This window comes from Triticum dicoccoides, chromosome 1B, assembly GCF_002162155.2.
Source record: "Triticum dicoccoides isolate Atlit2015 ecotype Zavitan chromosome 1B, WEW_v2.0, whole genome shotgun sequence".
NCBI classification, from domain to species: Eukaryota; Viridiplantae; Streptophyta; class Magnoliopsida; order Poales; family Poaceae; genus Triticum; species Triticum dicoccoides.
This window is the reverse complement of record NC_041381.1, coordinates 561,529,424-561,552,869: the sequence shown is the minus strand read 5'-3', so window position 1 is coordinate 561,552,869 and position 23,446 is coordinate 561,529,424. Positions and strand designations below refer to the sequence as shown.

The 23,446-nt window shown below is 47.4% G+C and overlaps 3 protein-coding genes across 4 annotated transcripts; 2 read left to right on the top strand and 1 right to left on the bottom strand.

The window, feature by feature from the left end:
* The first annotated feature begins 11,341 nt into the window (after positions 1 to 11,341).
* LOC119348749 (F-box/FBD/LRR-repeat protein At3g26920-like) lies at positions 11,342 to 14,020 on the top strand. The gene is made up of 4 exons (XM_037616740.1): positions 11,342 to 12,831; positions 12,911 to 13,045; positions 13,164 to 13,621; positions 13,724 to 14,020. The coding sequence occupies exons 1-3, from the start codon at positions 11,638 to 11,640 to the stop codon at positions 13,575 to 13,577; spliced, it is 1,743 nt and encodes a 580-aa protein (XP_037472637.1). The 5' UTR covers positions 11,342 to 11,637; the 3' UTR covers positions 13,578 to 13,621; positions 13,724 to 14,020.
* Positions 14,021 to 15,001: 981 nt separating this feature from the next.
* Positions 15,002 to 16,078, top strand: LOC119348747 (chlorophyll a-b binding protein of LHCII type 1-like). Its single transcript, XM_037616737.1, has one exon. It carries the CDS (start codon positions 15,074 to 15,076, stop codon positions 15,869 to 15,871), a length of 798 nt encoding a protein of 265 aa, XP_037472634.1. The 5' UTR covers positions 15,002 to 15,073; the 3' UTR covers positions 15,872 to 16,078.
* Positions 16,079 to 16,945: 867 nt separating this feature from the next.
* On the bottom strand, positions 16,946 to 19,240 carry LOC119348748 (histone H3-like). Of its 2 annotated transcripts, none has more exons than XM_037616738.1 (4): positions 18,966 to 19,240; positions 18,809 to 18,889; positions 18,009 to 18,084; positions 16,946 to 17,448 (listed from the first exon to the last, which is right to left on the bottom strand). In XM_037616738.1, the coding sequence occupies exons 1-4, from the start codon at positions 19,176 to 19,178 to the stop codon at positions 17,366 to 17,368; spliced, it is 453 nt and encodes a 150-aa protein (XP_037472635.1). In that variant the 5' UTR covers positions 19,179 to 19,240; the 3' UTR covers positions 16,946 to 17,365. The 2 variants fall into 2 exon arrangements, with proteins under 2 accessions (XP_037472635.1, XP_037472636.1); XM_037616739.1 differs by having other exon boundaries at positions 16,946 to 17,453; positions 18,966 to 19,238.
* Between the last annotated feature and the right edge of the window lie 4,206 nt (positions 19,241 to 23,446).

The following is a 23,446-nucleotide window of genomic DNA, read 5'->3' as shown; positions in this document are numbered from 1 at the left end:
CTTCTTATGCTGAGAAGGGCACTTCGCGCCGTGACACTGTCTATGGTTACTGCTCCCGGCCCGGTCACCCAGAGTCTGATTGTCGCCAAAAGAAGCGAGACCAGAGGCGCTCCTCCTCCAGCGGGCCTCCTGTGTCTTCCTCGACTCCGTCACTCACTGACCAGGACATTGTTTGCCTCAAGCGTCTTCTTGCTTCCTCAGGCTCCTCGTCGACTGGCTCTGCTGCTGCTGTGACTGCATCCTCTTCCTCACCATCACAGGCATCTACACAGTCAGGTACATCTTCGTGGGTTCTGGATTCTGGAGCCTCCTTTCATATGTCTTCTGATTGTTCCGTGTTGTCTTCTCTCCGACCTCTTGATTCGCCTGTTAATGTTCTTACTGCCGATGACACATCTCTTTCTGTTGCTAGTCATGGTATTCTTTCCACTCCATCTTTTTCTGTTCCGAGTGTTTCACATGTTCCTCGCCTTACCATGAATCTTTTTTCCGCTGCCCAACTTACTGATTCTGGTTGTCGTGTCATTTTTGATACCGACTCTTGCTCCATTCAGGATCGTCACACCAAGGCTTTGGTTGGTGCTGGCCCCCGGCACCGTGAGTCAGAGGGCCTTTGGGAGGTTGACTGGCTTTGTTTTCCTTCCGCTGCCACCACTTCTGCCAGCTCTCATGCTCTTGCTGCCTCTTCGTCTGTGTCCTTCCAGCAGTGGCATCATCGACTTGGTCACATCTGTGGCTCTCGCTTGTCTTCCTCAGTGCGTCAGGGCATCTTAGGGTCTGTATCTGGAGATGTCTCCTTACATTGTAATGGTTGCAAACTTGGCAAATAGACTCAGTTACCTTATCCTACTAGTGAGTCTGTATCTCAGCGTCCTTTTGACTTAGTTCATTCTGATGTCTGGGGTCCTACTTCCTTTGATTCGAAAGGTGGTCATCGCTATTATGTTTTGTTTATTGATGATTTCTCTCGCTACACTTCGCTCTACTTCATGAAATCTCGTAGCGAGGTTCTCCCTATATACAAACGTTTTGCTGCCATGGTTCACACCCAGTTTGCCACGCCCATTCGTACTTTTCGTGCTGACTCCGCTGGAGAGTATATCTCTCAGCTGTTGCGTGGTTTTCTTGCGGAACAGGGTACTCTTGCCCAGTTCTCCTGTCCTGGTGCTCATGCTCAGAATGGCGTTGCCGAGCGAAAGCATCGTCATTTGCTTGAGACGGCTTGTGCGCTGATGATTGTTGCTTCCCTTCCACCCCATTTTTGGGCTGAGGATGTTTCCACATCCACCTATCTCATCAACATTCAGCCATCGACTGCTCTGCATGGTGGCATTCCTATGGAGTGTCTCACTGGTCGCTCCCCTGACTACTCAGCTCTTGTATGTTTGGATGCGTCTGCTATGTTCTTCTTGCTCCCCGAGAACGCACCAAACTGACTGCTCAGTCGGTTGAGTGTGTTTTCCTTGGCTACAGTGATGAGCACAAGGGCTATCGATGTTGGGATCCAGTGGGTCGTCGCTTGCGCATCTCGCGTGATGTGACGTTTGACGAGTCTCGCTCTTACTACCCACGTCCTTCTTCCTCGAGTTTCTCTGTGGATGACCTTTCTTTCCTTCTCCTTCCCGATACACCCTGCTATGTGCCTTATGTGTCACCTCTTCCTCCGGCACCTCTCATTCCTTCTCATTCACCATCGACCCCGTCTTCTCCATCCTCCTCCTCCACCTCTCCCCATCCTCTCCTGTCCGTCACCCTCTCCCACCGTTTCCTTTCCACTATACTCATCTTGAGGATGTCTCCTCTGACGAGCCTTCCACCTCTGGTGCATCTCCTCTCACGCCTCCCCCGGTTCACAACCTCCATGCTAGGCATCGCCCCCCGCCTGATCGCTACTCCCCTGATCGGTATGGTCTCTCTGTTATGACCGAGCCCACTTCCTATCGCACTGCCATGACTCAGCCTGAATGGCAGCTTGTGATGGCCGAAGAGCTTGCTGCCCTTGAGCGCTCTGGCACATGGGACCTGGTTCCCCTCCCTTCCGGTGTTCGTCCCATCACCTGCAAGTGGGTCTACAAGCTTAAGACTCGCTCTGATGGTTTTCTTGAGCGCTACAAAGCTCGTCTTGTGGCCCGTGGTTTTCAGCAGGAGCAGGGGCGCGATTATGATGAGACATTCGCTCCTGTGGCCCACATGACCACTGTCCGCACTCTTCTTGCTGTGGCTTCTGTTCGTTAGTGGTCTATCTCTCAACTTGATGTTCAGAATGCTTTTCTCAATGGCGAGTTGCGTGAGGAGGTTTACATGCAGCCACCACCGGGGTACTATGCTCCTGATGGTATGGTCTGTAGACTTCACCGCTCCATATATGGTCTCAAACAGGCCCCTCGCGCCTGGTTTGAGCGCTTCGCCTTTGTGGTGACCGCCGCTGGTTTCTTGCCCAGTGATCATGATCCCACGTTGTTTGTTCACACGTCTCCTCGTGGTCGGACTCTTCTCCTTCTCTATGTTGATGACATGATCATCACTGGTGACGACTCTGATTACATTGCCTTTGTTAAGGCTCGCCTTCGCGACCAGTTTCTCATGACTGATCTTGGTGCACTTCGCTATTTTCTTGGGATTGAGATCTCCTCGACCTCTGATGGCTTCTACATCTCCCAAGAAAAATACATTCAGGACCTTCTTTCTCGCGCTGCTCTAGGTGATGAGCGCACCGTTGTGACTCCCATGGAGCTCAACGTTCAGCTTCGTGCCTCTGATGGTGACCCTCTCCCTAATCCCACTCGCTATCGTCACCTTGTTGGCGGTCTTGTCTACCTTGCTGTTACGCGTCCTGACATCTCCTATCCCGTCCACATTCTGAGTCAGTTCGTTTCAGCCCCCACCTCAGTCCACTATAGTCATCTCCTCCGTGTCCTACGATATCTTCCTGGCACGATCTCTCAGCGCCTTTTCTTTCCCCGCTCTAGCTCTCTTGAGCTCCAGGCCTACTCTGATGCTACCTGGGCTAGTGATCCCTCTGATCGACGCTCGCTGTCTGCTTATTGTGTCTTTCTTGGTGGCTCTCTTATTGCCTGGAAGACCAAGAAACGGACTGCAGTTTCTCGCTTGAGTACAGAGGCTGAGTTGCGAGCCATGGCTATGCTGACGGCTGAGGTGATCTGGTTACGGTGGCTACTTGAGGATTTTGGTGTGTCTGCTACTACCTCGACTCCCTTATTGTCAGACAGTACTGGCGCTATCAGTATTGCACATGACCCGGTGAAGTATGAGCTCACCAAGCACATCGGTCTGGATGCCCACTTTGTGCGTGCTACTGTGCAGGACCAGACTCTCGCTCTTCACTATGTGCCCTCTGAGTTACAGTTGGCGGACTTCTTCACGAAGGCTCAGACTCGCGCGCAGTATAGTTTTCTTCTCTCCAAACTCAGTGTTGTTGATCCACCATGAGTTTGAGGGGGGTGTTAGATGTGTATAGCCCTTTTTGGTTTATCCCCATTGTATAAGGGGTCTCTTGCACTTTTACCTACACATGTATATGTATTGGCCTTTGGCCCTCCTGTGAAGGTAGTTGGCCCTCCTTTGGCCACCCTGTATGAGATAGATTTCTGAGTTTAGATCAAATTGTTTGCGGAGTCCCTTTTTCTAGCATTTGTCAAAAAAAATCCATCTACTGTATTTACAAAGCAGGTAGTTGTACAGACAAGTTCTTTTTTTCTCAGCGATGTACAAACAAGTTCTGAAACACAACAAAAAGTTATACTGTTGGGAGAGGCCCAGTGCCGCTCTCGCAAGCGGTCCGGGCCCAACCATAGGCGGCGCCGCCACCGCCCCCACCTCGCCTTTCCCCTCCCTCGTCACCGCCAGAGGGCGCCGCCGAGCAAAGACCGCGCGTGCCGCGGCGGGGCTCTTCTCCCCCTCCCTCACGGGGCACTTAGGCGGCTCATGGAGGCACGTAGCTTGGCGAGGATGTGTCGGGCTTGCGGCGGCTTAGGGTAGCAGCTAGGGGCGGCGCGGGAGCGCAACCGTGGCGCGAGGGGGAGGTGCCGGTGCTCTCTTGCACCGGAGTTTATTGCAAGGAACTACCAAACTTCGGAACGTCGTAACGAATCACTACCACTAGTCATTTTTTTGCCATGCAGTACCAACTCTAAGCCTAAGTGTTGCAAAATGGTCTGACATGTGTATAAGCGCGTATTGACCGCGTATCTGACCGACCGGGCCCACGTGTCAGGTGCCACGGTGGCTTACCCGCGCGCACACGCGCGGTCACTCCTCCCAGCCGGCTCGGTCGCACCATGTAGTTGGGTCGGGTCAAACCCGTACGGGACGAACCCTAGTTTCCTTTCCCCTCTCCCTCGTCTCCCTCTCCCCTCTCAGGCAATGGCGGCGGCGACTCCCGGTGGCGCCGATGGTGCGGGCGGGTACGGAGACCTTCCTGGCCTCGGGAGCGATTACCACTTAGGTTTGGACGACGTCGACGGCTCCAGTTTGTACTACTCTAGCGCAGACGACGAGGATTTGGAGGAGGAGGCCGCGCTGTCCATGGAGGACAGGGTGAAGCTGGCAGAGATATGGGTGGCCAACCCTAGCAGTAGCCATCAGTGGACCAGTGGAGCTACTGGCGGCGTGTTGTAAGTTCCTCTCTTCTCTCCTTCTTTCTGTATATTTCAAAACAGGGGGCTAGGGTTAGTTGCTTATGACAGTGTAAATTTGTGCTGTCAATTATAGTTTGGATGATGCTGTTTGGGATGTTCAGATTCATTTTGATGCACAACATGATCTGGATAGGAAGATATGCAGTTCAGACAGGGGCGGATCCACCTGAGGTCATGGGTGTACAGATGTACACCCAAAATTTTTGGAAAGAAAAATCTATATACGGTGTATATTAGATATCCTAAAATCTAAAATGTGTGCGCGCATGATTTGGTTGTGTCGAGCGGCCGCACTACGCGACACATCCAGTCAGACCGCTGAAGAAACCGCTCGATCCATCCGTCTCGCTAGAAAAAAGAGGCCTTAGCCACTCTGTCGTCTTCCTCACCTCGATTCTGTTTTCCGCATCTTCGCTCGATGCAGAGCATGAGATCCCAGGGCACTCTGTCAATGAATATTCTAATGGGAATGGAATTTCATAATACTGAAAGAGAAGAGCTAGCAATTCGGAACGCAAATTGCGTTTTAATACGTCTCACTATTCTAATTTTTTAGAAGAAATGGCCTTTATTATTTCTTTTTTATGGGGTTAATAAATACTAACCAAATTTAATTTAAGAAATGAGAGAATTCAGAATAGCTACGAGGAAGACTAGTCCAATCTATAATGATGTATCAGAAAATACAACATTTTTATTATTTGACCAACCATCAGGAGAAGCAAATACAAGGGGTACACTAATTACTAAGACTGAGAAAGTCGCAATTAATGCAAAAACAGCTAATTGGAAAGCAATAGTCATATTTCTAATCCACCAAAGGAGCACGCTGGCCGTTGACAATTGGGGGTTCGAAGAAAGGACCAGAGGAGCGGCAATGTAGTCAAGTTACACACACATATGTGCAATTGACGCGGTAATGTAGTCTAGTTGCACACACATTGATATTTAGTTTGCAGACCTAATTAGACACATATATACTCAGTTGAGCGACAATGTAGTATAGTTGCACACACATTGATGTTTAGTTGGCAAGACTAATGGCACACACATATGCTCAGTTGACACGGCAATGTAGTCTAGTTGCACACACATTCATGTTTAGTTGATAGGAAGACTAGTTTGTCGAAACATCTCCATGCAGGATCTACTTTTGAAGAGCACGTCGCGAGGGTATCAACGGTGAAAATGGATTTGAATTTTGACACGCGGTTTAGAAGATATGTCTTTTATAGTTCTGAAAACCAAAAATTAATGCACAAGAAACGAATATGAGGAACATTAATGCAGTGACATGTAGACATTCATCACGTGAGATAAAACCACATAGAAGATGATTAATTAGCAGTGTGCTTTTTAGTCACAGGAACGATTAAGTAGCAACACGCTACGCGCATTATATGGAAAAAAACAGGACGCTCAAGAGCGCTAGCGGGCACGCAGCGCCCACTAGACGCGTCCATTAGATATGTGTCTTAACCATGGTGTAGTTTAAGATATGTAGGTCACGTTCATTTACTACATGCCTCCTGCACCTCATCCAACAAGACCATCTCGTTTTGACACTCTTGCACACAACCCGACTGGCCCAGCACCACTAACTTGATCCCCTGGCTCCCAGTTACCATTTCTATTTCTGAACCATCTCATCTACTCCCTCCGTCCGAAAATACTTGTCATCAAAATGAATAAAAAGAGATTATTTAGAACTAAAATACATCTAGATACATCCCCATTTATCCCTTTTGATGACAAGTATTTCCGGACGGAGGGAGTATTACATAGGCGCCTTATTACTATTGCTATTTGAAAGAAAAAAAATGCATTTTGTTACATTTTATGTGCAAGACGCCATGACTTGTTTATTACCATGAAAATTGCAGAGTTGCACAGTAAATATTTTGTTACATTTTGTGTGCAAGACGCCATGACTTGTTTATTACCATGAAAATTGCAGAGTTGCACAGTAAATATTTTGGGTATCACATTGGGTAAAAGAAAATTTTGAACACCCAAGTCGGAAATCCTGGATCTGCCACTGAGCTCAGATGTGACATTTCTGAACTTATATGCACTGATGCACACACAAGGTTATTCCTTCTCTGATGAACTGTACCACATGAAGAATTTAGGCAGAGGAGAGGAAAGAGAGCATGGGTTAGAATTGATTGACACAAACATCAAACTGCAGCAACTTAAGAAGGAATATGAGCATAGTTTAGTTCTGAATTTGCTAGTGAGGGCAATTGCACCTTTTGTATGTCCAATAGAAGAAGATTTAGTGAGATCAAAGTACAACAACGTCTGTCAGAGGAGAGAAGAAGATTTAGCAACTATATTGTATGAACCACCTTTAGTGTATGATCTCAGTGAGCCTGCAGTTCTTGATGTAGATAAAGAAGGTGTTGTTTTTCATAGTCAGTGCACACAAGAGAGCAGAACTTTCAGTAAGGGGAAGCTCAAAGATGTAATGGAGGAAGAGGCACTGCTAGAGGAGGGACATAATAACAGTGATGACTCTGAGGCTGCTGCATATGTCAGTGATAACAATCCTTTCTGCATGGAGAAGTACAGGATATGTGAAGACACCGAGATAATTGAGGAGAATAAACTAGCAGAGCAAGAAGTTGAAGATGAAGATTCAGATGAGGATTCAGAAGAGGAACAAGTACATTATGAGGGTGACACTGAGGTCGAGGATTTGTTTGAGATGGAGGAGGAGGAGGAGGAGCAGGAGAAGGAGGATGAGGTCAATGTTGTTGCAATAGAAGAAGCAGCAATGCAAAACCCTACAAAAAGGAGGAAGAAGCTGGTAGTTAGGAGAGGCCCTACTACTAGTTCACATTCAAGTGTGTTGGATGAGGTGCAACCTGATTTTATTCCTTCATCAGATGAAGAAGATGACAGGTTGCTGTTTGAGGATGAAGATGATGGACATGAGCCACTGTCATTTGTTCTACCTAAAGGGAGGAATAATAGGGCCAAGAAAAGGAAACCAAGGATCTGGTACAATGACAAACTTGAGCAACCACATCAGCAATTATGTCTGTACATGTGCTTTAAGAATCAGCAGCAATTCAGAGATGCTTTGTTGAGCTTGCACATCACACAGGCCAGAGACTTTAGGTATCACAGAAATTCAGACCAAAGGATCATTGCCTGTTGTAAGCAAGAGCACTGACAGTTTTGCATAATTGCTGCAGTTATCAAAGGGGAGAAGACTTTTGCTATTAAGAAATAAGGCTGGAGCACACTTGCCCTAACAACACTGAGACATCAAGGATTAGTGCCAAGTGGCTTGCAAAGACCTATGAGTCATTGTTCAGGTCTGATCCAGCCACCGGCATACACACTCTGATTGACAACTGCAATGAGAAGTGTGGGGTTGATGTGCCAAGGCACATGGCCTATAGGGCCAAAAACCTTATTGTAGAAGCTGTGCTAGGAGAGCACAAGAAGCAGTATCTCAGACTTAGGGATTATGCTCAGACCATCATGGATACAAACCCTGGTAGTAGAGTTGTAGTTGCAACAGTTACTCCAAAACCATCTACAAAAATACCACATCCAGGACCAAGGTTTCATGTTATGTTCTTCTACATAAATGGAGCAAGGGAGGGATTTCTCAATGGGACCATTCATTGGTTAGTAATGCTTTATAGTTCTTTTTACTGACTTAAATATATAATGTAGTGGTGCTTTATAGTTCTTTTTTGTGACTTAAGTATATAGTTTAGTAATGCTTTGTAGAAGTTTAAATTGTTCTTTGGTTGCAACAACATGTGTTGATGGATGCTTTATTAAGCTCACCACTGATGCTCAAATCCTAGCTGCCACTGGAAGAGATGGGAATAATAATATTTTCCCACTTGCATTTGTTGTTGTTGCCTTGTTCGACAAGAGGACACAAATAACTGGTGTTGGTTTCTACACCAACTGAAGATATGTCTAGGAGGAGAAATTTGGAAATTTGGGCCTTATACTATCATGTCTGATAGACAGAAGGTATGCATGCATCTTCCTGTTATGTTCTTGCTTTTATGTTCTTCTGCATTAGCATGTTATGTTCTAGATGCAGTAGTACAACAGCTAAGTCTAGCATGCTATGTGAACAGGGGCTACTAAATGCAGTAAACCAAGTTTTTTCAAACTGCCATCAAAGATTTTGCCTTAGACACCTTTATGCCGGGCTTGCGGCGGCTTAGGGTAGCAGCTAGGGGCGGCGCAGGAGTGCAATAGTGGCGTGAGGGGGAGGTGTCGGTGCTCTCTTGCATCGGGCAATGCAGATTTGGCATGGCGCGCTCACAGCAGCCATGCGAGATGCGTGACCATTGCTCTGGCGCGGATCTAGCGCCAGGGGATCGGAGCATCGCCGATGCGTGTGTTGGTCTTGGCCCGCGGTTGTGAGGTGCCTGGGGTGATTGCAGCTCGGGCAGATGAGGATGTTGCTGCTGTGGGGTGAGCCCCCTCGGCCTCTGGTAGGCATGCGGTGGCGTGCATGGTGCACATCAAGGTTTTGTTGCAGGGCTACGACCGGGAATGGTTCTTGGCCTCGGGCGATGTCCTATGTTCCTTTGCCTGCATGGTGCCCAACAGGGCATGGCGGCTCGTGCCATGTCCGGTTGCCCTCATTTATTTCAACTGTGGGTGGACCCAACCGTGGTTGGCGTTGCGAAATAGCAGCGGGTGGTCTCCATGATTTGCGGTTGGCTGTGGTGGTTGCTCTACGCTCTTTGGTCGCCCGGTTGGTCCGCGATAGTAATGTTTGGTGGGCTTGCTGGCGACAGTGTGATGTGCGGCTGAGGTGGTGTTGGGAGCTTGGGTGAAGACCATGTCTCGGCTGTGGCCCTGACCAGCGATGGCGGCGACTATGGCTGTCACTGACCTTCCTAGAGGCATTGCTGCCGTACCCTCCCCCGTGCGGATCCGACGTTCGCTGCAACTCCGATGAAATCCTTGATCTTGTGTGATCTTGTTGTCATATTCCCTCTTGGGGGCTTCACCTTTGGAGCTGGGCACTAGCAAGAGGGACTAGTGAAGGCGGCGGTGTTTCGCCGAGTCTTATGTGGCGACGATGATGAGGGGAGTGATGTTAAGAGACGTGACAATGGTTGAGGTAGTCAACTCTTCTTTGGCGTGTCCTCGGGATGACCTCGACTTGGTTTGTTGCTGTGAAGTCAAAGCTAAGGCGGCGGGGTACCGGTGGTGTACGATGAGGGGCAGCGGGTGGTTTATTCGATGATCTTATGCGGCACCAGCCATGCCTAGTTCTCCTTCGTAGTTCCCCGTTATATTCGAAGCTGCGCCGTCTTGTCGCAGGTGGCTGAGTTCCAGCGTGGATCTTTGTACAACTCCACACAACCTCTACACTGTGGGTTGACTCAACGATTGCTCAGTTTTAGGGATAGCGATGATGCCTTATAGGGGAGGAGTGAAGACGATGACTTCTGTGTGCCGTCTCGGTGGCCCTCTATGGAGTGGTGTGCCTGAGGTATCTTTTGTGTGTGTTGCTCAACGGTTGTGATGAGTTTTCACCCGATTTCCCATGATTAACCAGGCAATCCGGTTTTTGCTTGGTTTTCTCTAATTAACCGATCAACTCTTTTCTTCTTAATGAATGCGGGAATCCAACAAGTTAGAAAGAAAACAATGAGATAAAAGCAAAAGTATGATGAACTAAAATAAGCGGAAAAAATATGGGCCATCTGATAAACATTTGTCTGAAAGAAACTTTCATTTGATTTGCTCTTCCTCTTCTTCCCGATCCATCCAACTCAACGCCAACCAAACCACCTAATTCCGCCACCTGTGGCAGGCGACTCTCTCGCTGCCTCATCCATCGTGCTGCCAATGGCCCATGCCATCCCTATAAAGCCCCCTATCTATAGCATCTGCAACCACCCCGCTCCCATAACCGTCAAGTCTTCGCCTCACCTCCACCAAAGATGATGGGGCCATCCAAATAGCTCCAACTTGTTCCGGATGAGGCCTCGTCATGACCCGTCTTGGCCTCGTCGCTGGAATCAACTAATGCTAGAAAAAAAATCAAGCAACCGATCAATAGCAACATCAACGTGAAAGCCTTGTATTTTGGGAGAACCTGTTTTTTACAATTGCCTGAAAAAAGTTAGTTTCAATCCGAGACCATTTGATTAAAATTCAACGACTGCTATTCATCTTCCTCTAGACGAGCTACTCCCCCTCCCTGATTTCACCCTCAACTACCCACCAACTCCGGCGTGGACGACCCTACACCCCGACCCCCCGCCCATCCTCGATCTGAGATGCGGTATTGAACCACGTTGTCCCTACCTTCGACGAGGTCATGGTGCAGGGCTTGGACGATGTCTCCTCTCTACAAATAAATCAACTAAATCTTTTTTTTCTCGATTGTCCTAGGTTAAGAAAACAATGTTATATTTTCTTTTTGCAAGGCGCAAAAAATAGCAAAGAAAAATTAAAATATCGTCTACCTTTTTTCATTTTTTCGCTGCCCATATCTGCCACCTAGGCCAAAAGTAAGTTGGCGCCAAAACTCCATGAGTTGCCGCCAAACCACAACTTTCATTCCTCTTTTCGCGCACGAGATAGACAGATCCGAACCGTTGATTAATTTGGACGGTGGCAGATCAGTCGTAACCAAACAGCACGGCGCCCAAACATCCATTTGTTCCCCAATTCCCCTACCAAATCGAGATGGAGGCGGCGGCCTCAGCTGCTGTGGCGGCGGCCAAGGAGGCGGTGCTGGCCGCGTCGGCCGCGGCATCAGCGGCAGAGAAGGAGGCGGCAGTGGCGGCCGCGACCGCGAAGGAGGCGGCGGCGGCCTCAGCTGCTGCGGTGGCTGCTAAGGAGGCGGCGTTCGCCGCGTCTGCTGCGGCATCGGCTGCCGCGAACGAGGCGGAGGTGGCGGCTGTGACTGCGTCGGAGGCAGCGGCGACTGCGAAGGAGGCGGCCGTGGCGGCTTCGGCTGCTGCGTCAAATGCGAAGGAGGCAGCGGCGGTGGCGGCGACTACAGGGGAGGTGGCGGCGGCGGCCGCCGCCGCTGCGACGGCGGCAGTGCAGGCTTCCAAGAAGCGTAAGTTTCACCTTATCTGCGACCAAGATCCAACGGGAAGTGGGAGCTGCGATGATGTTGATGGGGGGAGCGTCGATCTCAGCAATGATGTTGATGGGGGGGAGCGTCGATCTCAGCGATGATGTTGTTGGGAGGAGCGTCGATCTTAGCGATGATGTTGATGTGGGGGTCGTCGATCTCACTGATGATGTTGATGGGGGGAGCGTCGATCTCAGCGATGGCGTTGACGAGGGGAGTGTCGATCTCATCAGCTATTTTGATTTGGGGAGTGCCGATCACATCAGCCGCCTCCCGGATGCCGTCCTCGGCATCATCGTGTCTCTTCTCCCCACCAAAGAAGGCGCCCGCACGCAGATCATCTCCCGCCGGTGGCGTCCGCTCTGGCGTTCCGCTCCTCTGAACCTTGTAGTGGACTACAAGATCATTAACTTGGTTCCAAAGATCCTCTCTGAGCATCGTGGCCCCGCACGCCGTTTCTCAATCGAGGACTGTTGCGTCGAAGGCAGGCTTGGTTCCTATACCCGGAGTATCTATACAGAAGACTGTTATGATAAGATCGAAGGCTGGCTTAGTTCCCGTGCCCTGGACAACCTAGAGGAGTTGGAGCTCACCCCCACGTGCTCATACGGCTACCGGGGGGAGTTGTACCTGCTGCACTTGTCGACATACCGCTTCTCATCCACGCTCCGCATGGCCAAATTCCACTGCTGCCATTTCCCCGACTTAATTGCGCGGCTGTCCCTGAAGTTTCCGTGCCTCAAGCAACTGACACTGCAAAAGGTCACCATCTTGGAGGACCCTCTCCAGAGCTTGCTCTCTGGCTGCACTGCCTTGGAAAGCCTTGAGCTGAAGGAAAACATGGGCACTGGTCGCCTCTGCATCACCTCCCAAACTCTTAAGAGTTTAGGCTTTTGCGCTGGTGGTCTCTTTTTGCAAGAGTTAGTCATCAAGGATGCCCCATGCCTTGAGAGATTGCTACCACTTAATCCAAAGGGTGGCACAGCGAGCATACGGATAATCTCGGCACCTAAACTGGAGATACTGGGTATGCTGTCTGAAGACACATATGAATTCCACCTTGGGAGCTCAGTTTTTCAGGTAGCAGCAACCTTCATCAATTTCATTCGACATTCTTATGTGCATGCTACTATACTTATATTTGCACTTTGTTCTGCAGAAAATGATTGCTGTCAGTTTAACAACCAAAATGCACACCATGAGGGTTTTGGTTCTCAGACCTTCTAGCCCTAAACTGGACGCAGTGGTTAACTTTCTCAAGTGCTTCCCTTGCTTGGAGAGGCTGTATGTCATTGTGAGTATAAAACATAGTTGCTTGCTTTAAATGTCACCATAAGCATTTGATCAACGTGCAATCTAGCCAACTATTGTATTGCTAACCTGTTGGTAATTTTTTTCCTCATTATCTCCAGTTCCAGTCAGGGGAGGGTATGAAGAATGTCTGGAAGTATGACCCACTGGACCCACTTGAATGTCTTGAGATTCATCTAAAAAAAGTGGTGTTGAAGAATTATGATGGCATCAGAGATTCATCTATCAACTTCGCCAAGTTCTTTGTTCTGAATGCAAAAGTGCTAAAGGAAATGAAAATCATATTGCCTTACCACCGCCAGCATGGATGGGTTGCTAATCAATCCAGCCTGCTACGAGTCAGAAATAGAGCTTCTCGAGATGCTCGAATTGAGATGAGATGTGGCACTAAAGATGATTTCACACACAACAAGCATACCCATGATCTGTCAATGGACGACCCCTTTGACTTGCCCTACGGAGGATGCTATACGTGTAAAGAGAAGGGTCTAGGAGATGGTGTATACCAAATTTAATTAGAACTTGGGCTGCCAAGATCATCAATGGGTGGTGCTAGTCAGTAAGCCTCCAATCCTTTCTCGGGTGTAGTTGATGCCCATCTTGAAAATTGACTTGCCTTTTGAAACCCAAGCTTATATTTCTAGCCTATATGTTGTCCCAGCCTTTTGATGCTGTAAGAAAGGATGCGGATCTACTTGACGCAGCGACGGAATGCTTTGTGGCCTACTCAGGATTGTACCAGGACAAAGGGGGTGGTGTCTACGCTCAGGCTTCAAATCCAAACTTGTGTAATGTATTTTATGTTCTATTGCTGTGGCCTTTTGTAAGCTGGTTGGACCAGCAGTTATTATATTTATATTTATGTATGATACACCTTGCTTTAGTTAAAACGGATGGCCTCCATGCCTTTTGTCTTAAGTATCTAACTTTGCAATTCATGAATGCATACAAACGGAATGTTTGCAACCTTGTTTCTGCTAGTTTCAGCGAATAATGCATCTTTGGTTCATAGAAGTTGTTCTTTACACGCAATTGTTATTTGTTGTCTTACATTTATTTTAAGTTATTTCATTCTTCCGAATAATAGTGTTTGAAGATTGAATGCTGATTCTTTGGTACACTTATATCTGTAAGGTGGCATAAAAAGGGTAAATTCCTCTGAACTTTTGATGAATGTTTTGCTGACCTTGTTCCCACATGAACTGTGAAAGTTGGGGAGAAGTGCTACTCGGTTTATCAAATCATTATTTCTCTACTATCCTTTGATGTTGTGTATGCATCAGCAGCATGTTGATATAAAGAACTGGAGTTGATATAAATAGAACTGCAGAAGCTGAATGTGGCAAGATTTTTGTGTTCAGTGGATTTGAGTTCTGAAAATTCTGACACAATTTTATGGATGTAGCATATAGTTTTTATGAACTTGCAAAGTTTCAGATATCCAATTTCGCCCATGTTATATACGTCCGTCTTATATTTGTTTACAGAGGGAGTAGAACAGAAAATTAGCAGCCTACTGTATATTGTACCATCAAATACGTAGTAAGTATGCCATTTTGCCATTATGTTCAACAAAGTGCCTGAGAGTAATTCCTTTTGCGCGCCTTTAATTTGTTACCATGGATCAATTGGCTTAATTTCTAATGGAATCCAGTCATTTGACACCACAGCATCTAAGGATTGCACGAACGTTTCAAGATGGAGAATCGATATTATGTCCACATGGCATCTTCCAATTGGTTGCGCCCCTCTCTGATGGCTGCACTTCACACGTAAGCACAGCAAGCACAGGTGGCATGCTAAGACACAATCACAGAAACGAATTGTCCAATCAGAGGATAACAAGGGATAGGCCCATCCATCCAACCAAAGCGTCACTGCCAGCAAACGCCCCTCACAGTCAGCCTCCTGCACTATTTAAACTCAAATGCAGCTCCCTGTTTTCCACACACCACAGCTTAGAAGCACAAGACAAGCAACCAAATCTTCTTGAGGGTTTTCTGCAACTGCAATGGCGTTGTCCACCATGGCACTCTCCTCTCCGGCCCTTGCCGCCAAGCAGGCCAAGATCGCCTCCTTCAACGTGTTCGGCGAGGGCCGCATCACTATGCGCAAGACGGCGGCCAAGGCCAAGCCCGCCGCTTCCAGCAGCCCGTGGTATGGCCCTGACCGCGTCCTCTACCTCGGCCCGCTCTCCGGTGATGCGCCGTCCTACCTCACCGGTGAATTCCCCGGAGACTACGGCTGGGACACGGCCGGGCTCTCGGCTGACCCGGAGACGTTCGCGAAGAACAGGGAGCTCGAGGTGATCCACTGTCGGTGGGCCATGCTCGGTGCTCTTGGCTGCGTCTTCCCGGAGCTCCTCGCTCGCAACGGCGTCAAGTTCGGTGAGGCTGTGTGGTTCAAAGCTGGTTCTCAGATCTTCAGCGAGGGTGGGTTGGACTACCTCGGCAACCCCAGCCTCGTCCACGCGCAGAGCATTCTCGCTATTTGGGCCTGCCAGGTCGTGCTCATGGGCGCCGTCGAGGGGTACCGCGTTGCCGGTGGCCCACTCGGTGAGATCGTCGACCCGCTCTACCCCGGCGGTAGCTTCGACCCCCTGGGGTTGGCCGATGACCCCGAGGCGTTTGCAGAGCTCAAGGTGAAGGAGATCAAGAACGGCCGGCTCGCCATGTTCTCCATGTTTGGCTTCTTCGTCCAGGCCATCGTCACCGGCAAGGGGCCCCTTGAGAACCTTGCCGACCACCTCGCCGATCCCGTCAACAACAACGCCTGGGCATTCGCCACCAACTTCGTCCCCGGGAAGTGAATATGAGGCGATGCCTGTTCGCTATGTGAATTGAGATTGCCCCAAGGTAACGGGAGTGTGGAGTGAGCATGGGTTCAGTGAAACAAGCGCTACTAGGGCTTGGTTTCTTTTGCGCCTCTACGATTATTCGTAGTCATGTAACATTATTTGGTTGGTTTATCAAACAAGAATGATGATAAACTTACAAAGAGAAGCAAAAACTTGCAAGATAACGGTGTAGAAGATGACAGAAAAAAGGACGGATTGATATGAGCCGAACATAAGTTAAAACACCAATTTATCTCACACTAGGTGAAGCCATTCCAGCAAAATGAAAATAAAAGAAAGAAAACAGCTAATTTAATCAAAGTAAACCAAAAGATATAACAAAAGTAAAAGAAAGTTCAGACTCAAATACACGAGAAAAGGAGACTAATGGCTGCAGATTGCACGCGATTTTCCATTAAGAGCGAAGAAAGAATATTTACATGTAGTTACAACTTTGCTTGTTGCAACTTTGCAAGGTGCATCTTCTTCTATCTGGAATAATTTTCTACTGTCCATTGTTTAAGAAAAGATCCCTACTATTCAGGCATTGTATCATTTGGTATGTTTAGGCGTTTCTCTTTGTTTTCTTCTTCTTTTCAAGCTATGTATATATAAGATCTCGGAAAATTTACACGAAAGCCAATAGTTTCAAAGTCAATTCAGATTCTTCCCTCACTTTTCGTTGATTACACATATGCCACCAGTTCATTAATTTCATTACACATTTGCCAACCCGCGTCATTTCAAGCAGGCCAAGGCTATTTTCATGAATAGTGATGGAAATTTCTGAGGGACTAAAAAGCATCTCTTCACGAGCCATGCTTCGAAAGCGCATCCAATCTTCAGTGATACCATAGGCATGCCCACCCCAGCCACCTCAGGTGACCGTCAGTATGATAGTTTGCCATATCTGAAGAGTGAACTTCGAGGCTGTGCTGTAGCACCAACCTGAACTTCCTGGTGACAGAAGTTCATGCTGATCTCAGCCAGTTCAGTGAGAAAATTTTCAATCTCATCTTCTCTTGGTAGTGATGGGTCTTGGGGAAATTGAAGGCGCTTTTAAGAGAGAAATGATTAGGTTACAACAAAAAGTTTCAAGCGTTTGTATGTAAATTCACAACAGTTTCAAGTCATTTGACAGTTTTAGAGAGAAGCTCTGTCTGAATTAGACTAATTCAAATGCAGCAAAGGCTGAGAGGTCAGACGAGACCAAAACATGCAAAGAAACAGATCTACTTCAAAGACGAGCAAACTAGATGAAAATGTAATAGAGGGATTGGACTCAACTCACTTTATCACTGGACGTGTGCAGCTATATATATAGATTTATAAGAGCACAACCGATGACAAAATCATGTGAGAGCCACTACGGGCACTACATATGTACACATGTTAACAGAAAATATACCTACATTACTTCCTAACGATAAACTCACAGACATATATCAAAACACTACCGTCAATGTCCTAATTAGTACCACCAGAGTCTTGCTCCCTATGTATCACCAAGGCCTTCTCCCCCCGAGACGCCTCAGGAGCTGCATGTCCTTCTGCACTGTAGCAGCAAAAAAGGTCAGGTTAGCAGCAACACGCTGGTTGAAAACATTTATATTTGTTACAACTTACAATAGAAAAAACAACCTTGATGAATGATGATGATGATTCTAATGACATCTTTTTGTCATGGTAAAACAGTTCCCAACATTTATGAGGAAACAGAAACCAAACCTACACATAAAAACTCTGATCTGATACTATGTTTATATCGCCAAGACAATAAACAAGCAGATAATCAACCTTGAATTTCCTGCTAGATATCTAAAATGCAGCACTAGAATTATGGCCCATTCAGAAGCCATAATTGTTAGCAAATCTACTCTTTGTTTGACATGTTCGTTGACAACAAAAGTGAGGAGCTGCTGAGATCTGATAATTGCGGATTCTTATCATCATTCATAAGAATTCTTGCAACTTGAAACGGCATCAAAACTAGATATCACATCAAACAAAAGCAAAAATGGTCATGTAATTGAAATGCTTTTGTAACTGCCATGTTTCCTTTTGCATAATATTGTAAAAGAAGGGGAATGTTCGTTCAGTGACAACTTACTGATGGTAACACGTTTCGCGTGGATGGCACAGAGATTTGCCCTTTCTAATTGGTCGACCATTTCATATTCTGCAGCCTGCAGAGGGGAAGAAAAAGAAAAGCATGTGTCAATTCAAAGCAAATGCACATGACAGTGACTGAAAGTACAATTAGGACATTCAGCTTATTTCATAGGCCAGACTGAATATATATAGTCAACTCTATGTTATGCAGAAGAAGGCATTTCTGGCAAGAGGCGATTAAACTAAGTCTATCATGCAAATAATAATCTTGTATAGATGCAAAATAAACTTGAATGGTTCTAAAGTACTTCTGTTGTTGTACTGGATAGTGGATACAGATTAATCCTTGGGCGTTCCGACACATAACCATCACATGATAAAATTCACTTTTTTTTTTTGGATCCCACGATCTTGTTCCCGAATCAAAATTTTAGGCAGCGCTGGTCAGCACATCTTCCTCACCTCTCAGTTAAATACACCCTTAAGCAAAATGTAATCTGAACAACAGTTCAGTTTTGCGTGCGTGGCGTGATTATTTTGTAAGATCCAGTGTTATATCGTGGATCAAACAATGAGACACGCCAGAGACAGTTGATTACGGTTTTGAGTTACCAGCCACCAAAAAAGAATCATGCTGCTAAATAGATGTATCAACTGCATTAATACTAGAGCATTCAGATTCAGAAACTATGAATTATGGCGTCTCACGATTCTCAGAACTAGTGTAGTGTAGGTTGCTGTTTTGAACCATCAGGTATACTAGTACACGACAGGATTCAGCATTGGCCATTGACCGACCTCTTGCAGCGCGACGAGCGCCTGAGGAGTCCAGCGTAAAAACTCTCCCGGCTTACTGAGGTCCTGGGTGATCTCCCTAACCTGCAGATTAATCATCAGCACAAGACGAGGAAGCCTCCGCATCTTGAATCACTGATACCCAAGCCACACTACTCACCAGGCGGACGAAGCGCGCGAGGGGGATGAGCAGCGCGGTGGATTTCTGGTACCTCCTGATCTCGCGCAGCACCACCGTCCCTGGCCGGAACCGGTACGGTCTCTTCTCCCTCCTCTCTGGCTGCGCCTGCGGCGGCCTCAATGGAGAGGAGAGCTCGAAGCGGAGCCGCTTCTGCGCCGTCGTCGCCGCCACCGCGTGCTTCGTGCGAGCCATCGCCGGGGGAGAAAGCAGGAAGGGGACGCGAGTGTGAGTGAGTGAGCTGGGTGAGTACAGTACTACTGCTTGCTTGTGCTACTGACACTACTCTATCACGGACAGTAATTGTTACTCCTACTACAGTACTACAAGGGACAACCGGTGCCACGGGATTGACTCCAGGACGCGTGGCGCGATCGGTTCGGTGTGTGTATTCATCTGTGGTGTTGGACGTGTGAGCATTTCCAACGGAACCCTAAAAACGCCGTGTTAAAAACAACTGCCTTTTTTGGAGCGAAAAAACGTTTCTCCAACGGTAGTCTTATAGCTACATGTAAAGAAAAAAAAATAGGTTCTACTACCAAAAAATCGCTGCATGTGATGCATATTTGCATCACCATATTTTTTTTAGAAAAATTTCGATCTATTCATCAACTGTCAAGGTAGTACAAAAAAACTAGAAGTAGCAGGGGCGGACCCAGAGAAAAACTTGAGAGGGGGCAAGAATGTATGGCGATATAGCAACAAAATAAGCACCCATATGAACTACCACATATACCGCTATCATACAATGCAACACAATGCAATGTTCTCTGCCTCGTTGTACGTACCCCAACCAATTACCACGTATTGATCATGCTAATCGCCATTAAAATATGGATTGATCTTCCAACCTATCACGCTATAGGATGAGGCTCGCGAGTGGCGATCCCCTACATCAAGTATTTTCTTCTTATATCATCATGCTGATTGGGATTGTAATATGCAGTCCTTTTCCTTTTAAACGGAACTCTAGAAAGATTTTTTTTAGAGAAAAGCTATACCCGACTTTATAAATAAAGCCACTCTAGAAAGATTGTTCAAATGAACTAATTCATGTATCTTGGTAGTTGTTAGATTTTGAAAGAAACAAAAAACCCACTATGGCTGTGCCGAAAAGTGAAATGTTAAATGAATTCCTAAAATTACCACACATCATACATTTAGTTGAATCGTCTTAGGGACTAGGAAATATTAATAGATCATCCCAATTGAATTGCAGTTGCTCTGGCTGGACTAGCCTATTTTACTCTTAACTAAAATGTTGTTTATACAAAATTTGTATGTTTCAAGAAAAATGTTCCAACTGGCTATTCACCCTAATTAGTAAATTATACATATGAATTGGTGAGACTAACATGATTTCTAAGATAGAAATCGCACAAACAAACAAAATGAAAAGAGAAGAACCTACATGACGTATACGGCTTACCTTGATGTCAATTAAAATTAGGAAAAATTGCATATTCAGGATTTAGAGATGGAAGATGTGCTGCGGCGTCTTCATGCAAGACCAGGAAGGATGAAGGACGACAAGTCCGCAATTATCGGCGGCAAGCTGACAACCCATGAGCGGCGAGGTGGGCGGCAGCCAGGGCTTCCGCCTCCTGCGTGGCGGCGGCGTGCGTGTGTATACAAGTTAGGGATGCAATGAGTCAAATAGGCTAATGAAAATCTGCGATCGAGAAGGCAATGTGTGAAACATGCACAAGCTGTGGGCTGTAGCAATTCTTATTCTTTGGTGGGCTGATTCCTCAGAGTTTAGTTAGAATCCGTGGGCTCCTAAAAATACATGAGAAAATGGGCTGAGTGGGGGCAGGGTACTGGCCCAAGTGGGGGCAGACAAGTACACACACGGATCAAGTATATACGTGGATGAGAAAATCGAGTGGGGGCAGCTGCCCCCACAACCTCTAACGTGCGTCCGCCCCTAAGAAGTAGGATTGACATCCAGGTTCATAGACCACCTAGCGACGACTACAAACACTGAAGCGAGCCGTAGGCGCGCTGCCGTCATCGCCCCTCCCTCGCCGGTGTCGGGCAAACATTGTTGTAGTAGATAGTCGGGAGGTCGTAGTGGCAGTGGCAGAGCTTGAAAGAAAAAATTGGGCGGGCCAGACTAAAGAAGAGCATAATTTTTTTTTCAAATTCGCCATCATCAGGGCATGTTAAAAGATCGGGCTAGCAGATGTGTATATATATACTCTCCCTATGTGCCGAAATACTTGGAGTCGCGAGAACTTGTATTAGCTCCGCCAACTACAAGTATATTGGTACAGAGGGAGCATATAATATGTACAATACGTGTAATAAAGTACAGTTCAACCATCAAGCACTATTAAGTTATCTGCAAGAAGCTTCACCATGTCGAGAAAGCTTGGAATTTAAGCCACTTAACAACCGCAATTTACATTTTCAGTCACAAACGGTTTCTTGGCACTTTCTCCTTGCCGTTCACAACTATAATATTCTCTGTGTGGCATGGTTATTTCAGTAAGGCATGACCAGTAGTGACTGCATTGTTGTGGGGTGAGCATGGTTCAGATTCTATGTGGGTCAAGAATGCACAATGTTTTCGATGAACCCTCTTCCAACTATCAAATCCATATACCGTGAAGACATGTGAACCACCTCGCGTATTCTTTTGTTACTGGAGACAAAACAATATAGACAATACACACAATTTTTGTCCTCTAAATACTCTAGCCATGATGAAAAATCACCAAACCAACTATACTGGAAGCGGCGCGATGCCCTGGTTCACCTTAAGGGCAATGCATGGTCTTCCTCAACTTCACTTATATCATCTCTTTTCCTCTAAAGGCCAAATCGATTCTTCTCTAAGTCTGATTTTCCTTGCCCAAGATTACCTATGTTGCAATTTGCATAAGATCAGATCATCAGTCTTTATTTATAACTAGCAAGACAGATCACTAGATGTATGGAGGCCTATTGCTTATCAAATATAGAATTTGGGGGAAGATTTCTACCTGCTAGCTACCCGGGGCTGTGTGCCCGTGTGTGAAGTATGATGCGGCAGGGGGCTAATTCATGTGTGCGCCAACACAGAACATGGAAGGGGATCTCGCTCAGGTCATGCGCCAGCCATTGAGTTGGAGGAGAACAGCCAGCCGCAAGATTAGATGGCCGGCAGCACGCACAGCATTGGTCGGTGGACGATGAGCGGCGGGAGGGAACATGGCAGGGGCGAGACGGCGGGCAGCGCTCTGGTGGACGGTGCTCCCTCCCTGTCCACGGCGGTCCGTGTCGGCGGCGTGACTACATGCTGAGACGAGAGGAAATTGGGAATTGGGGAAGGAGCGTGACTGCCTACGCGTGCGTGAGACGAGAGGAAAGGATGGGGATGATGTGCCGTGCGTGGGCTGGGCTAAGACCACATGTAGGTAAAAAAAAATTGGCCAAATTCCTGGGCGGGCCATGGCCCGGGTCGGCCCCTACAGAGCTCCGTCCCTGCGTAGTGCTAAGGCCCCACAGGATCAGCGCATCAGAACAACAACCGCCGCTGATGAAGAGAAGCGTAGATCGGACAGATCCAACTTGTAGACACACAAACGTAGACGATCGAAGACCGGATCCAGTCGGATTCACCAAAGACAAACGCCGACCGGTTCCCACGAGATCCGTCGGAGACAAACCTCCACACGCCTTCAGACGAAGCTTGAAACATCACCAAGATGGGGGCTAGACGGGGAGGACCTTTTCCATCTTTAAGAAGACGTCGCCGCCGTCTTCTTGAGTATGTCACAAACTCTAACAAAACTCAGAAAAAGCACCTACAAACACCCAAGAGGAAGGCGTGTGGAGTTTTGAGTCATCCCATGCCGCCGCCGACACTCCCTCGGTTGCCTCAAGCCAAGCCGCAAGCCCGTACCCCCGTGTCAGCCGCTGCTACCGCTGACAGGGTTCTGGCCAACCCTAGCCTCTCGCGCCAGATTTGTCGACACGTCAATTCGTGCCGCCTCCGACTTGATTCCGACAACCCTCGAGATCGCCATCACCAAGCTCCTCCTCGCTGCACCGAGCTCCTTCGACACCATGGGAGATGTCCCAGCCGTGGTCGCCTCTAAGCCGATCGACCCCGAGCTCCTTGTCATACCACGGGGTGAGGCCCCAGACGTCTGGCCACTACGCGGCGGAGATCCACAACCCGGGCACCCGCGTGTGCGGATAGCTGATTACCTTCAAACCGGTTTTGGATGTAGATAATTCCCTTTGCCCTAGATACCCTACTTTATCAAACCCACGGGAAGTGATGCTTAGTAAGGAGATTTTTGCAAGAACTTGTTATCGCATAGAATTTTAGTTTTCCGGATCAAATTCACATAGTTTTAATATATAAAAGGACAACAATAAGGAAATGGACCAGGGCTAAAGGTTTTACCTGCAGCCATGTACTTGTGATCGGGATCCTATCTAGATAATAAACATGGCACTACTAAACACCG